Below are 16,783 nucleotides of genomic sequence, written 5' to 3'. Positions count from 1 at the left end.
AGGCACACGCTACCACACACTCCCAAACAGGCAGTGACCTACATCTGCTGCATCAGCTTCATCTCAGCACGCCCCAAAGGCCTGGCAGTGCTGGCAGTGGCAGCGTGTCGGTGTGGAGATGGAGCTGATGGGTGCGGTGATGTTCCTCTCTCTCACATTACAGATCGGGGCCAGATCTCTCTCATCTGCCTGTGTGAGGATGATAAGAGGAGACGGAGCGTGAGGGTGTGGACATTAGAGTGTTCAGAGGATGAGGGCAATGGGTGGTCGTAACTCTAGGCCTAGTGACTTGTACAGTACTTTGTTACTATGGTCATTTTATTCAGTTATGAATTTTACTCATCATATTTTGGACCGGGGGATGTTTTCCATTTCCCCTGCCAGTCAATCCAGCTCCTTTTAGATTATGTTTGATTAAAACATCCAATCAAATTCATGCAATGACTGCAGTTCAGGATATATCCAGTGTATTCACAGTGTATAGTTGTGCAAGAGCGAATGAACTGCAATCAGCCGCGAGTATATTAAATATATATATATTATTTATTAGAACAGCTAAAGAAATTTCTCTCGGTGTGTAACGGAGCTATCCACAGTTTTGCTATGGTGATACACTATAGTGTGTGATAAGCCTTGGAGTGTTGGAATGAGTTAAAGCATGTTTATTTAACAGAGTAATTTTTCATTCAAAGCTGTTATTAGAGATGTCAAGTAAAACTCAGTTATATATATAAATGCAAATATAAATATTATATAACTGTTTTTATATAACTTTCCGAATGTATTTGTATAAGTTGACATACTGATAAACACTAAATATAACTCTAAAATAGAGACTTTAACTTATAACTTATTAAAACATTTGAGTTACTTGTTTTTAAGTTAACTTTTACTTACAGTTTATTTTTATTTACATTTTTTAGAATTAAATGTTTGCTAATATTTTAAGATAAAAAAAAAACAAAGCCAAAAAATACATATATATATATATATATATATATATATATATATAAAATAAAATATATTTTGATAAAAAATAAACGTCAGCATATATACTTTACAGTGTAGCTCTATCTTTGTGTCAGGACCAGTACAATCAAATATTCACCACTCTACACACCACCAAATGAAAATTAATGTACGTGTTAAAATGTTTACTTTTTACTTTTATGAAGTTTTATGCAGTTTTTTTTTACTGTCACTCAAGTATATTTTGGCTCCATATTTTCAAATCCATATTTTTTCTTAAAGGTTTTAACATTAAACACTGAATAGAAAAAGAACAGATAAATAATCAGACCATTATTACTATTATTATTATTGTTATTGTTATTTTTTTAATAACCGTATTATTTAAAGTTGGCTACAATCAAATATTAAGACTACCAGGTGACTTGCCTTTTCAAGCTTGCCCTGACCATCTCTTCTGTTTATGTGTGTGTGTGTGTGTGTGTCAGGGCCGGCAGCCGTGCTGGCATTTCTGCGTGCGGAGCTGAGGCGGGCGGAGGCCTGCCGGCTGCTGAAGCTGATGGTGGTGGGGCCGCCGCGGCAGGGCAAGAGCGCTCTGCTGGAGGGCCTTCAGACCGGAAAATCCTCCTCATTCCTGTCCTCCGAGCGCAGCGTCCGCACATCCGCCTGGGAGCTGGAGCGACCCAGCGGAGTCAAAACTGGCGTAAGAATCCAAACACACTCTCACACACTCAAACGCACACACACACATATACACACACACACACACACACACACTTTTGAATGACACTTCTTTTATATTAGTCGCATTTCTCATTTTTGGGAACATGGTAACTTACACCGATCAGCCATTACATTAATACCACCTGCCTCATACTGTGTAGGTCCCCCTTGTGCTGCCAAAACAGCTCTGACCTGTCGAATCATGGACTCCACAAGCCCTCTAAAGGTGTCCTATGGTATCTGACCCCAATACGTTAGCAGCAGATCCTTCCCAAATGCTGTAAGCTGTGAGGTGGGGCCTCCAAGGAACGCATTAGGGAGCTTTGGGCACCCATGACCCTGTCACCGGTTCACTGGTTAGGTACTGAACACCACATCCCGGAAACACCCCATAAAAGCAAAAGAAAAATATGGCTGCTGTCAGACAGTAGTCTTTTATGTCCATATGCCCTTAACTTTCAATGGAAGTTAGAGCATTTCTATTGGCCCATTTAACATGATATTCTGATACAATTTAAAGAACAACTGTCAGATTCACATGATGTCAAAAAGTGAAACATGGCAAAAAGTGAGTTTTTTCATGACAGTGATGATATTCTTAAGAAAATATATCTCATATTAAAACATACAAATCAAATATTTCCACTCAGTCCTTCAATACACAGCGCAGTGCAGACACTTTAGACCCCTAATCCCATTATTTAAACTCATGTCTCTCATCAATAAGAGAGTTTTTGCTGTAGAAGCTCCAGATCTCCTCAGAACAGATAAAGCAGGTGAACATAAATCCAGTAAAAAGGAGAAACAAGAGCTTCTCATTCTGAAGAAAGAAAGTAGTGAGATCTTGTCGGTGAGCTAGTCTGAAGAACAGAGCTCGGTTCCTCCAGGGTTCTCCTGGACGCCCCCCAGTCCAGCCAGCACAGCGTGGAGGATGTGTTCAACTCCATCATCATCAGCAGCAGCAGCAGCAGCTCACCTGATTTACCATCATTAAGCCCTGATTTACCACCAAACCAGGTGTTGATCTGAGGAGAACTCTAAATAATACTAGACTCCATGAGAGAGGAGAACTTTGGAGATGTTCTAATGATGAACACAGTGATGGAGAACCTCCACCCACCACTTTCTGTAGGAGTGTTATTATTAGTGTTTATTCTAATATCAGTGTTTTTATTATAATCTGCATAGGGGACTAAGACTTTAGCTCAGTACTGCATATTATATTAATCCTCAGATATCTACAGTTTGTAAATGTTATTATTTAACGACACAGTTCATCCTATAATGGGTTACATTCAGTTTACATTCTGCGCTGACAGGGTCTTGTACATGTATGCTCTCAGCCGGGTCTCTACCCTTTCACATGCAGCCTCTTTGCTTCCCGGTAACAGTGCTGAGCTTCTCCAAACAAACATTAAAGATGTCAGAGCGTGAACCAGGGTCGGTTTCACAGCCGTTTATAGCCGGAGGTCTTACTGCACGTTCTCTGCCTCTGTTTATTAAAGAGGTTTTAAAAGCTATCGCAACTAAAACACTTCTGCTTGGACTCTGCCGGCGAGTCGTGTACAGTAAATGAAGAGCTGCAGTATGTGCCAATGTTCCAGCTGACCTCTGACCCCTGCACTAGTGGTGGTCTCATTTAGTTTCCCGGTGTGAGTCTACTCAGCTTCCTCCCCGTCTCAAAGGGCCCTGAGTCACAGACAGACTGACTTATCCAAACAGTATGAAAAAGGACGCTTCAGCTAAAGTCCAGACCCCCGTTCTGAATATAAACCCACTTAGGTGTACACACACACACACACACACACACTCTCTCGATTGTTTTTATACTTTGTCAGGGTAGGCAGGTGCCCATTTGTGATAGTAGTTGGCCCCATATGTACTGCTTATTTAAATATCTATATGAAATAATATGTTGTGTAAGTGTGTGTATACATATATACAGTATATGCATAAAACGTTGTATTATGTATTACATATATGGGATATTATCATTAATATATTAAATATTATCATTCATTTATGTCATATAAATATGCATAAGTGACATATATATGTATTCATAAAACATATACATTAAACATGTATTAAACACACATATATAAACACAGTATATTTATTTTACATTTTTATTTATATTTACATTACTTTATTATGTCCCTTATAAGTTATATATAATAAAACTTTTTATGCCCAGTCTTAGTAAATAAAAATAAATTAAATAAGGTAAGAAAAATGAACATACAGCATTATTAATTAATATTAATACAGGAATATTATGTTGTTCATATACCATATATGGGATATTATCATTAATAAATTATATATTACCATTAATATGTATCATATATGTGTATATATATATGTATATATATAAAAAAGTTAAATATATATGCATAAATATAATTTATAAAATATATATATATATATATAATATAAAATATATGAAACATGTATAAAACACAGACACACACACATATGTGTTTTATAGGTAATGGATATAGGTAACGCACATATATATGTATGTGTGTGTATGTGTACACAGTATATATTTTATTTTTTTATTTATATATTTTATTTATATATAATATGTTTAATATGTTTTTTATGGTCCCAAATCCCCATGTACATGTTATATATAATAAAACCTTTTTGCCCATTATTTAATCTCATTTAATAAAAAGAAATTAAATCAAAAACATTTATAAATACCAGATTATTTATGTGTTTGTTGGTGAAAAAAGCTACAAAAACCCACCCAGACCCACACACACACACACACACACACACAAACTCATAAAACCCCAGAGACTGCCCTCGCCTCGCCGCGTCAGTCAGGCCAGCTGCGATAACTAATCCTAGCATGCCTGTTTTGTACCATTTACTCACGGTGTCGGCTTTAATAGCGTCACTAACATTTAAACAGATTTGGAGATCTGTAACAGCGAGGTCTGCCGCTCTCCCCACAAAATTGTGGCCATGTGTTCCTCACAGTGCCCCGAGTGTTGGATGAGGGGGACCGCGACCCCAGGCTTTCTCTCCTGGCTCCCAAATTACGTAACATGATGAGCTATAAAGAAAAAGTGTGTCTTTGAGCTGGAACTGGCAGCAGTTGCTGACCCTGCTGTTTGCTGTAATACCGGACACCCTGTAAACAGTGGTGAATAGGAGCTCATCTCTTAAACGTCCAGCTGTGAGCGAATCGCTTTGACCACCAAAGTAAACACACGTCTTCACCCTGGCTTTTTATTAGTGTGAACTCAACATAGTTTTACTGTAAGGGTGTAGAGGTGTGTGATTTGGCCAAATATGATCTGTATGGTGTTGTTTTATAATAATATGCACAATAATATATTCATACCTTCATATTATGAACTGTTTGAGCTCCCCTGTTTCTTCTTTACCAGGTTATTTTTTCCAGATGTTGATTAAAAAACCCTTGTTTTGAATTCTGCACTCCTATTTTGCTTTTATTATTGGAAAATCTCAACAACAACAACCCCCCCCCCTTAATAAATTCATAAAACATAATTATTTTATGAAACTGTCTTGTTTAGTTAAGATTTCCCACTTCTAATCAGATACAGTTTAATATATTTAGCATTTAATTGGGTTTAATTGACCGCAGTTGTCTCTCTGATGTCAACAGGTTGAGTCTGTGTCCTTCAACGTGTGGGATATTGGTGGTCCGGCCAGCATGTCCACCGTGAACCAGTGTTTCTTCACGGATAAAGCTCTGTATGTGGTCATCTGGAACCTGGCCCTGGGAGAGGAGGCTGTAGCCAACCTGCAGTCCTGGCTGCTCAACATAGAGGTCAGAAAAGACTGTGTGGAAAAGTGTGATGCTGTGAACACACTGCAATCAGATGTGTAGATCATTTCCACAGTCTCAGTTAAAATGGCTGTTTCATAAAAAATTTTGTTTTTCTCAGTGTTTTAAATGAATAATCTTTAAATGATTACAATACAATAAAATAATAATAAAAATATTAAATAATAAAAAATAAATAAAAAAATAATAATAATAATAAAATAAAAAATAATAACTTAAAATCATTTTTAAATGAATAAATAGGTATAGTGCTCCTTATCCCCCAATCTATATCCCCCCATTTACAGAAACTAAACTGATAAACAGTTTTTGGGATTTGTGATGTCAGAAAGCCCATCACGTTAACTTACAGTCCATCTGCTCTGACTGACTGTCCAGAACACTGCTCCCTTTAACCAAACCAGGTATCGAATGTTAACTACAAATAATGCCAAAAAAAACTTTTATTACAAATAATTGAGGACAGGTTTGGAAATGGTTAAAAGAAGACATTGGTATACTGTACATAAATCTACTCCATTAAAAAAAAGAAAAATAAATGAATTAATTAAATAAATATTAAAATAAAAGAAAATAACTTTTCATCATAACTAAATATAGTTATAGTAATAGGTTTTATTTGATTTTTTTTCTTACTGTTTCTTACATATTAACAACTTTTTAACTATACGTGTAAGTATGATACATTGTGTGTGTATATATATATATATATATATATATATATATATATATATATAGTTATACATTTATAAATTCTGTAATGAAAAATACATTGTCCAAAATATTCCTCGGTTGGAAGGAAAAAACTTCTTAACTTTAGTGATTTAAGTAATTTTAGAGTATTTCTATTGGTCCTTTTATCAATAAATGCTGATTCAATGTAAAGATTAAGTTAAAATATACTGTTTTGGGGGAATTTATTTGACTTTGAATTTATTGTGTTTTTTTTTTTTTGACAAACCCACACACACATTAGAAAATATAGTATATGGGACCTGTACTGTAACCTGTGTTGTTTTTAAATGTAATTAGAATTAATGTTATTAATTAATTATTTAGTAAATAATTAATAATAATAAAACATAGTTGCCTAAACATTTGCACATTAATGACTTTATATCATGTAAAATTGAATTTCAGTTTTTATTACATGCACTGTTATGTGAACTCAGTGCTCCGGTGTCTCCTTTGGTCTGGAGAACAATTTGTTATATTTCTATTAATTAGGATAATGACAAATCCCCCCTGGTCTCTGCCCCTGAAGCTCTGGCTTTGAAGAAGCTTAAAGAAAATATTTGAACATTTGGAAGATTGGAGAAAGCTTTAGGGGGACATTGCAGAGTTATGCTAATGTTTGTTTGCGTAGGATTTATTTATTTATTCATTTATTTATTGTTTTATCTGTATGCCCCCGGCAGGCACGTGCCCCGAACTCCGCGGTGGTGGTGGTTGGAACCCATCTGGACCTCATTGACACCAAGTTCCGAACCGAGCGGATCGCCACGCTCCGGGCCTACATCCTGGCACTCTGCAGGACGCCCTCGGGCGCCAGGGCCAGCGGCTACCCTGACATCACCTGGAAGCACCTGCAGTCAGTATCAGGGTCTCACCGCTGTGACAGACCACAGACATTCTCATTTTGAACTGAGCTGAAAAGGTTTACTGTGCGTTTATGTCTGACAGTGAGGTGTCGTGTAAGACGCTGGAAGGCATGGACGGTCTGAAGAGGCTGTTGTATCAGGTGACCTGCTCCATGAAGGACATCAGTAACCCAGCCAGCTGCCACAAACTGGTGGGAAGACTGGTATGTTCTAACTCAAACACTATAAACCTTTAAATAGGAATTTATAAGAACAGACTGGACATTAGCTTCCAGATAGTTCCTAAAGAAATGGTACCCTAAAAATGACAGATTACAGAAGGGTGTAGTCATGTCATCAGTGAATTAAATCCCAGTGTAGCTTCAGATATAAATGTATAAATATATAAAGTGGTTCTAATATACTTACATACAATGTACAAATATGCAGGTTTCAATTCATTTGTAAGAAACTGAGACTCTGAAAATAGTTATATGTTAGATTTGTCCATAATTATTCCAAAATGAAACTGTAAAACATCAAAAATGTAATTCTAATAAAATAAATATACAGAATGCTTTGAGTTTTAGAATGCAAAAATTTGGGCACCCTGGTCTGCATGGCCTCTTACTGTGAATAATTAATGGAGTAGATGATGGCCTGATCTCCAAAAGGGGTAAAGTTGCAGACAACATGGCAACACCTTCAGTCTGGGATCACAAGCCCAACCCCTGTGCTTAACAATTGGAGAGGTGTTCTTTACATGAGATTCTACCCTAGAGAAAAAGAGAGGATGTTTCCTATTTGACCTTAAGTGACCAAAGGTCATCTTCTACTCACTTAGCTATTCGCAGCCACAAAAATGTGGACTAAGGGTGCCCAAACCTTGGTAAGTAGTACCCACACAGATTCTCAGTGTATGAAACGTATAATTTCGATAATGCCTGTTTATATTTGCGTGTGTATTAGATCCCCAGGAGCTATCTGATGCTGCAGGAGGCAGTGCTGGCGGAGCGTCAGAGGAGAGATGCAGTGGATGAGGTCCAGTATCTGACTGACATGGAGCTGGACCAGATCATTGAGCAGAGTCCTGGCAGTGATATCAAAGACTATGAGGATCTACAGACTGGTAATGCATGCTTATTACAGACTTATAATAGTGGGCGTGTACGGTATACTGTTTATCATTGGTAGAGCAGTATTGGCTCCTACTTATTACACTGTAAAAAATTTAAAGTGATGCAGTAACTGATTACAGAGCGATAACACAACTTAATGTAGTCAAATGTTCTCCTAACTTATATTGTTTTACTTCTGCATCTGAGTTGGGTCAACAATGCATCAATACATATTTAGGTGATCCTCAAAATTCAGGAAAAACTCCATCAAAGAGCCCAAGACTCACAAGTGGGATCCATCCTCCTAAATTTGATGATAATTAATGACTAATTAACGGTGTAGAGTCACCTTAACACCATATAAGTCTACTGTTCTGCTCAGATGCTCGTACATATGCTTAGCAGTGGTAATAGTAATAATAATAATAAAAGTAATGATGGCTAATAGTAATATCAATAATAATATTAATCACAGCAATTAGAAATGTATAGTTAGAGTCCATAGACACAAACTAAAAGAAGAGAGCCAGGAGGTAACACAGACATGGGCCCCCAACCTGAAACACTGGCGTCTATCTTCTCCACCGTCCACAAACCTGCGTGATCACGAGCAAGCAGCAGCATGGCTAATAGTAATATTGTTAATAATATTAACAGCAGCAATTAGAAGTTTTATTGTTAGAGGACATAGATACGTCATTGGAGACAATTATGGTGCATGGACAACTGATCTGAGGCAGGTAACAGAAAACCCTGATGGTTAGCCTTCCGTTAGTGTCACGCTGGACAGATGGGCAGTTAGGAACTCAGAGAACAGTGTGGCTAACGTCTCCGGCCTATATGACTATAACAGCCTAACTAAAAGAAGAGAGCCAGGAGGTAACACAGACATGTGGTAACACAGACAGGAGGTAACTCAGGCCCCCAACCTGAAACACTGGCATCCATCTGCTCCAGCCTCCACAAACCTAAGTGATCGTGTGCAAGCAGCAGCATGGCTAATAGTAATATTGACAATAACATTAATAGCAGCAGTTAGAAGATTAAAAGTTAAGTATCCATATAAATCTTAATATAGACAGTTATGGTGTATGGGCAACTGGTGTGAGTCAGGTAGCAAACGGTCACCCATAAATTAGTGTCACGCTGGACAGGTGGGCAGTCAGAAGAAGAGAGCCAGGAGGTAACACAGACATAGGCCCCCAACCTGAAACACTGGCATCCATCTGCTCCACCGTCCACAAATCTGTGTGATTGCGTGCAAGCGGCGGGATGACAGCACCATCATCTCAGTTGCACAATAATAAAACACAATCGCTGTCTTTCAGTTGAGTTGTTGGCATAAATTCTGTTCATGACACATCTTATTCATGTGTGACTGTGATCTTTGAGTCATGGAAGATTCAGTTACTACTCATTTCCCAATATCCTTGTTCCTGAAATCTCTCTCTCTCTCTCGCTCTCTCTCTCACTCTCTGACAGCAATCAGTTTCCTAATCGAGACGGGCAGCTTGCTGCACTTTCCCGACACCAGTCACGGCCTGTGTAAGCTCTACTTCCTGGACGCCGTGTGGCTGTCCGAGTGTCTGGAGCGCATCATCCACCTGAAGAGCTCGCGCTCCGTGGCCAGGAACGGGGTGATCCTAGCGGAGGACCTGCGCATGCTGCTGGTCGGCACAGGCTTCACCCAGCAGACGGAGGAGCAGTACTTCCAGTTCCTCGCCAAGTTTGAGATCGCTCTCCCCGTGGCCAGCAACAGGTGGACATCTGGCACGCCGTTGATTCAGACATGCTGTCATCCTAGTCCAGAGTCTCCCAGCCCACAGCGCAGATTACTTAAGAGTAGATGATTCAGAGGTAGCGAATGACTGATTTCCAGACGGCTAGCCGTCAGCACCTGGCCCCCAGAGAGAGAGAGAGAGTGCAGTTGGCCATGCTCTCTCCAGCGTGGGTAGATGGCACTTTCTCCCCACATCACTCCAGTGCAGTACTGGCTGGCACTGGCATCTGGTGGTCGATTCATCAGAGCCGGGTACACAGCACTTTCCTCAGAGTGTGTTGGATGCCTGGTGACGTTGAATCGGCGACTGTTCGCTAAACAAAGGCATGTGTCGGCCTTAGTCCTCCCAGTGTTGTGAGCACTGCATGTGATAGGGGGAGTATATGTGTGGGTTGGGTAATTGACGATCTAAACTGGGGAGAAAATAAGTAAAAAATTGATTGATTGAAAAAAACTTTAAAGATTTAATAAATCCAGTGAAAAGTTCCTGGTGTCACTGGCTGCCACACAAACCCGGAGCATAACTGATGCACCTTATGCTTAACAGTTGGAAAGGTGTTCTTTTCATGAATTAAGATTCTATAAACGGATTCAATTAATCCTTAGAAATCTAGAGTTTTCATTTTGATTTAGAATTAGTAATTATTAAAATGTTATTTTATAAAAGACAATATATTTTATATATTTGTTATTGTTTATTATTATTATTATTATTATTATTATTTTATTTGTAGTACTAATAATAATGTTAAATAATATTCAGTGTAATGTGGAGGCTCAGTCGTTATAATAATGAATAATAATAAAAAATAATAATTAAATTAAAAATAAAGTTTTATATAGTATATTTGGTATATTTGGTATATTTGGTACCACTGTTAGGCCCATGAGCAAGGCTCTTATCCCTTTTTTGTCCCATGGGTGCTGTTGGCATCTCTGTCTCCAGTTTTCTGAGCTATGATACGCAAAGAGAAACATTGTTACACTGTACGAGTGTAATGAGAATGCTTAACCTAATTCCCATATCGATCCCAAAATAGAACTTTCACTAATATCATTTCATCACATTTAAATCAGACTAAAATATTTACAAAAATCTCCTAACATTAATAAAGTAAATATTGAAAAATAAGAAGCAGTCATTTCCACAAACTGAGTTAAAATAATTAATAATAATTTGCAACATGTGTTTATCACTGGCAGTAACTGTACCATTCTGTTATCACTAACACTCCTGTCACTGAATGCAATCAGATCCTCACAGCAATGCTTCTCCTCCAAAATCTAGTAGAAAGCCTTCTTCTTCTTTGGGCAGTAGAAGCAGTTACTAGTAGAGACACTTTTTAATACCTTTGATTTCAGAAGAAACAATGAATGAGCAGGTGTCCCAATACATTTGTCTATTCATTGTGTATATTTTCTTCATCTCCTGTTTGTCACCTTTCCATTTCAGTTATCTCCTGCCACACCTGTTGCCTCCCAAACCCGCCATGGATATCCACGGCTTCCGCCAGCAGAGCAGCAACAGCATCCAGCGCCATTTTAAGATGAGTTTTGTGCCGGCGGGTTTCTGGGAGCGCTTCATCGCCCGCATGCTGATCAGCCTGAACCAGATGGACCTGCAGGTACAGGCGCATTCCTGTATTCCCAGCCCTATTCGAACACCTGCCAATACATGTTTGTCCATTTTTAATAAACACATAAATACAGATTAATACAATAAATTAATACATAAACTTTTGTCAGTCACACACAAAACCTTGTATCTCCAGCTTTACAGGAGAGCTTTAACAACCCTCCTAGCTTTCAATGGAAGTCGCTGTAAAAGCAATTTAATCCAGGTCATTTAGGAGCATTTCTATTGGCCCATTCATCACAGAGCCAGGTTTTTGCCTGACAGCAGCAATATATAGGGAGAATGCACCCACTCCAGCCTGGCCAGTATATAGCTTGACATCATCGCTGTTGTGTTTTAGGCCTTCGAATCTAAGCGAGGCTCGCGTAGCCCACAGAACAGGAACACGGTGATCTACAGCTTTGCGGGGAACCAGCAGAGGAACCGCTGCAGTACGTTCCGAGTGCGGCGGAGCCAGACCATCTACTGGAAAGAGGGGCTGCTGGTCACCTTCGACGGGGGCTATTTGAGGTTAGATGGAGTTCTCTAAAGAGCTTGTGTAGCCTGTTAAACACCTAGATTTGCATTCAGTTAATATTAGCTGATTATGTACCTGTATTTGCATAATTGCATAGTTACAAAGTTAATTACATTTTAATTACATTTGAATTACATTTGTATCAACAAGGTTTTTAAAGTTTCTTTTGATGGAACAGTACCCATATTGATGCATCGCGAAATATGTCTGTAACTAATTACGTTTATTCAAATTTATATCATAATAATATCTCCAATACTTACAAGAGCTGAGTATCCAATAAGTAAAAGCTGGATAGATTATTGAAAGGAAAACTGTCCTTGGTTAATTGGTTTGGTTATCTGATTTTAATGCATTTACATTACATTTACATTTACAGCATTTAGCTGATGCTAAATCCTAAATCTTATCCAGAGCGACTTACAGGGTTACTCGTATTACAGAGGAGGGCCAATGTAGTGTTAGGAGTCTTACCCAAGGACTCTTATTGATGTAGCGCAGCTAGTTGATTGGTTTGGTTATCTGATTTTAATGGACCAACCAAACACAAAGTAGCTACAGACAGCATAAAGGGTCTGATAATACCCTAATAACTTTAAATCAAATTTAAATCATAGCAAAAAGATTTGCTCTTATACTTATAAACACAATATAATATAATGCAGTATGTTTTGAAAGTTAAGAATCTACCTAATTACACACAATTTCTTCACTTTGTGCTACTACACAGTACCCCTATTGATGCATTGCGCAATAAAACTATAACTAATAACATTTATTTACATTTAAATCATAATACAATTTCCAATGCTTACAAGAGTTGAGTATCTGCTAAGCAAAAGATGGATAGATTATTGAATAACATCTAGATTAACACAATTACTGGTTTCTTAATGGCAAAATTCACGTATTAATGCATCTAGAAAATAAGGCATATAATAATTTTTTATCAAATAAAAATGTAAGTAAATATTTGCTCTTATAATGACAAACACTAAACTCTTTACTTGTTTTAGTGAGATTTGAGTTCAGTTTCATGAATTTAAGTGATATGTGTTTTGTTGGTTGGGTATCTGCTGAGGAAAAGCTGGAACCAAATACAAATGATCTACTAAGAGCGAAACGGGTGTGAGGCTAGCTCTTTATCTTCCGTACCTTATCTGCTTATTTACCTGTATTTACATAATTACACAGTTCCATACTGAATCACATTTCCTTCTCATTTACATGTGTATTCTCTTTCTCCAGTTTGCCTTGATAGCACAATTCCCAAATTCTCATCCCAGCTGAGACTAATAAATAGTCTCAGTCTTCAGTCAAATGTAAATCCTAAAGAAAAAAATACGATTTACGAACACTAATGCAGTGTATAGGGAAAGTTTAGAATCTGCCCATTACACACGATTTCTTCACAACATGAAGGGGTCTAATGGGGGAGTCCTTCCTATGAAACTATTTAAAATATGTCCAATACTTACAAGAGTTGAGTTTCTGCTAAACAAAAGCTGGAGAAAGTATTGAAATTGAAGCTGTCCTTTGGTTAATTTTAATGGACCAATCAAATGAGAGCATAAAGGTGTCTGCTTATTTAACTGTATTTACATAAATACATAATTTACACAGTTATATAATAAATTCCATTACCTTCTAATTTACATTCAACACATTCAACTTTTACAATGTTTCCAATACTTACAAGAGTATCCGCTAAGCTATGGAAACTAATGACAAATATTGTAAAAGGTAAATGTGTTGAATGTAAATTAGAAGGAAATGGAATTCATTATATAACTGTAACTAATATTTTAGATTAGATCAGATACATTTTTGTTGCTTTTTCTTTTGTTTTGTGGCCCAACCAAACCCAATTAGCTACTGAGAGCATAAAAAACCTTAAATACCTTACCTGCTTATTTAACTGTTTACATAATTACAGTTATATAATGACTGACATTTCATTTTCATTTTTTTATATATATTCAACAGTTCAATACAATCAATAGGAAAGGATGGCTTTCCTTCCTACAAAACCAAAACTGGTTTTGTAAAATATTACATTATACATAAATTGTATATATATATAAATTATATATATATATATATATATATATATATATATATATATATAATTGCAGCATATTTATATAATCAACAGTGAGAACTGTGACTTCTGAGTTGAGGCTTGAGTTAGTGTTTTCTTTTCGGCTGGTAAATAAGCCCCTTCAACTTTGTGCTTTGTGGAGCTTTGTGGGACGTCCCTCATTAGTTTTTGTGAGAAACCCAGTATGGCATTTAAGAGCTCTTCCAAATCCCTCTCCTGATGGTATTTTAACATTAAGCAAATTGATGTGGTTCGGCTATTGTCCTGAATAAACAATGCTTCCTCTGTTGAATGCTGAACGCTGAGGAACCCATAGGGGGTCCAGTTCTGCAGTGCCACATGTGAAAGTGATCAGGGCGAGAGAAAACAAGCAGAGCCATGCCTGACCACACCCCCCCACCCCACCCCCCCAACTCACTGAGCCCTCCATCATCGATCTATATCTCTTATCATAATAACACGCCCATGTCTACATGTGCGAAGAGACTTACTGTGGGGTGTGATGTTACAGAGGAGAGACAGAGGGAGAAGGGGGAGTCTAATTAGACTTGACGTACAGCAAGGCTTAGGCATGATGTCATGCTGGAAATGGTGTTCCTGGGTAGCCACAAAGCTGCGAACCATGAGTGGATTCTCCAGTGTGTGTGTAATGTTCTGCTCTTGTGTGTGTACGGGTATGTGAGTGGTGGGGTAGTGTAAGATAAACACATTTGGATGAGGTGTAAGGGGGTAGTGTAGTGTGGCAGGGGGTCAATGCCCACGCTAGTAAGAACTATCTTGGGTAGGACTCCTAACGCTACACTCGTTTGGGGACACCTCTCATTTATTGCACCCATTGTTGACACTGATATGCAAATTCACACATACACAGCTTATCTAGTCCCTTTGGAGAAGAACTGCCAATAGAATAGGACTCTCTAAAGCAGATAAACAAACATGAACCTATTAGTACGATGCCTAGACTAGACTAGGCATGGACTAGACTCAGGGACTAAAGCCTCCAGCATTGAGGAGCTGTGGAGCTGTGGAAAAGACCTGTGTTCTCTGGAATGATGGATGATGGTGGAGCTCCATCCAGTACTTTTGGGATGAGTTGGGGAGTTGGAGATGATAAGGTGTGGTGGTGACCTTACTAACGCACTAACATTGTTGAATGCAGTCAAATCCTCACAGCAATGCTCTTCCAAAATCTAGTAGAAAGCCTTCTTCTTCTTCTCTGGACAGTAGAGACAGTTCCTCCACCAAAAGCAGGATCAGCTCTTTTTAACACCCATGATTTCAGAAGAAACAGTGAATGAGGAGGTGTCCCAATACTTTTGTCCATATAATGTCATTTGAATCTGGCAGTTGTTCTTTATATTGTATCAGAATTTCATGAATAATTGACCAATAGAAATGCTCCGAAATGACTTAGAAGTAAGATGTTTTTACATTGACTTCTATTGAAAGTTCAGAAGGTTTTTTCCTCCTCCTGTAAAGTCCTGTAAAGTCCTGTAAACCTGTCCCTCACCTCAACCTCTATTTGTTTCTGTGCAGTGTGGAGTCATCGGACCTAAACTGGAAGAAAAAGAAGAGCGGTGGCATTAAGATCATCTGTCAGTCAGTGATGAGAGACTTCTCAGCCATGGCCTTCATCACTGACCACGTCAATGCTCTTATAGAGCAGTGGTTTCCTGGTAAGACTGACCACCACCATGCTTTATAGCTACGAACGCATTTCATTTGAAGTGCATCAAGTGCAGAACATGTTTCCAGACCTAACCCTCTCACCTCACATGCGGAGTGGTTCGCCGCCTCTCTGCTGGAAAGCGATGCACATCTTTCCACCTGCACTTCCTATAGCCTTATCAAAGCCTGTGCGGCGATGTGCGCTACACTTCCAGGCCTGAGCGCTACGGGAATGAGTCAGAGCTGGTGTATTCAGCTCCACTGCCTGTTCATTAGAGTGCATAAAGCCCGTCTCCCAGCATGCCTCAGCACACCTGCTCGGTCTGGGACTGCTTAAGAATGAGTGATTCACTCTGCTCCATTTTCCTTCTAGTGGCATCCTAATATCTCTCGAGTGTCTAAAAACACAAACAAACAAACACAGGCTTGTAAACGAGCTTTCCGCCGTGTTAGACAACTCGCTGACGCGCTCAGGAAGGCTTAGATGTGTGTGTGTGTGTGTGTGTATGAATGTTTTTGGGAGGTAGCAGGGTTGCAGCATGCATGCATACCAGAGTTGCCCCGGTGTGTGTGTGTGTGTGTGTGTGTGCATATCATTGATGTGTTTTTAAGCGTGTACGTTTTCCAGTGATTATTGTTGTTATGCTGTTTAATAATTACAGGTAGACACTCTCACTGACCACTGGCTTTATGTTTATTTGGGTTTATTCTAACGTTATATAGAGTTAATTACAGGTAGACACTCTCACTGACTACTGACTTTATGTTTATTTGGGTTTATTCTAATGTTATATAGAGTTAATTACAGGTAGACGCTCTCACTGACCACTGACTTTATGTTTATTTGGGTTTATTCTAA

General features: G+C 38.4%; 1 protein-coding gene across 4 annotated transcripts in view; it reads left to right on the top strand.

Annotated features, from left to right (window-relative positions):
- Positions 1 to 16,783, top strand: part of lrrk1 (leucine-rich repeat kinase 1) — a 100,127-nt gene that overhangs the window by 44,123 nt on the left and 39,221 nt on the right. For all 4 annotated transcript variants that reach the window (XM_072660416.1, XM_072660415.1, XM_072660417.1 and 1 more), the window contains 9 exons: positions 1,458 to 1,672; positions 5,342 to 5,506; positions 6,943 to 7,115; positions 7,208 to 7,328; positions 8,074 to 8,233; positions 9,705 to 9,981; positions 11,456 to 11,627; positions 11,979 to 12,148; positions 15,793 to 15,932. In XM_072660416.1, the coding sequence (XP_072516517.1) occupies positions 1,458 to 1,672; positions 5,342 to 5,506; positions 6,943 to 7,115; positions 7,208 to 7,328; positions 8,074 to 8,233; positions 9,705 to 9,981; positions 11,456 to 11,627; positions 11,979 to 12,148; positions 15,793 to 15,932 (1,593 nt within the window). The remainder of the gene's footprint in view (positions 1 to 1,457; positions 1,673 to 5,341; positions 5,507 to 6,942; positions 7,116 to 7,207; positions 7,329 to 8,073; positions 8,234 to 9,704; positions 9,982 to 11,455; positions 11,628 to 11,978; positions 12,149 to 15,792; positions 15,933 to 16,783) is intronic.

This window comes from Salminus brasiliensis, chromosome 17, assembly GCF_030463535.1.
Source record: "Salminus brasiliensis chromosome 17, fSalBra1.hap2, whole genome shotgun sequence".
Taxonomy (NCBI): Eukaryota; Metazoa; Chordata; class Actinopteri; order Characiformes; family Bryconidae; genus Salminus; species Salminus brasiliensis.
The sequence above is the reverse complement of the archived record's forward strand: the minus strand, read 5'-3'. Positions and strand labels throughout refer to the sequence as shown.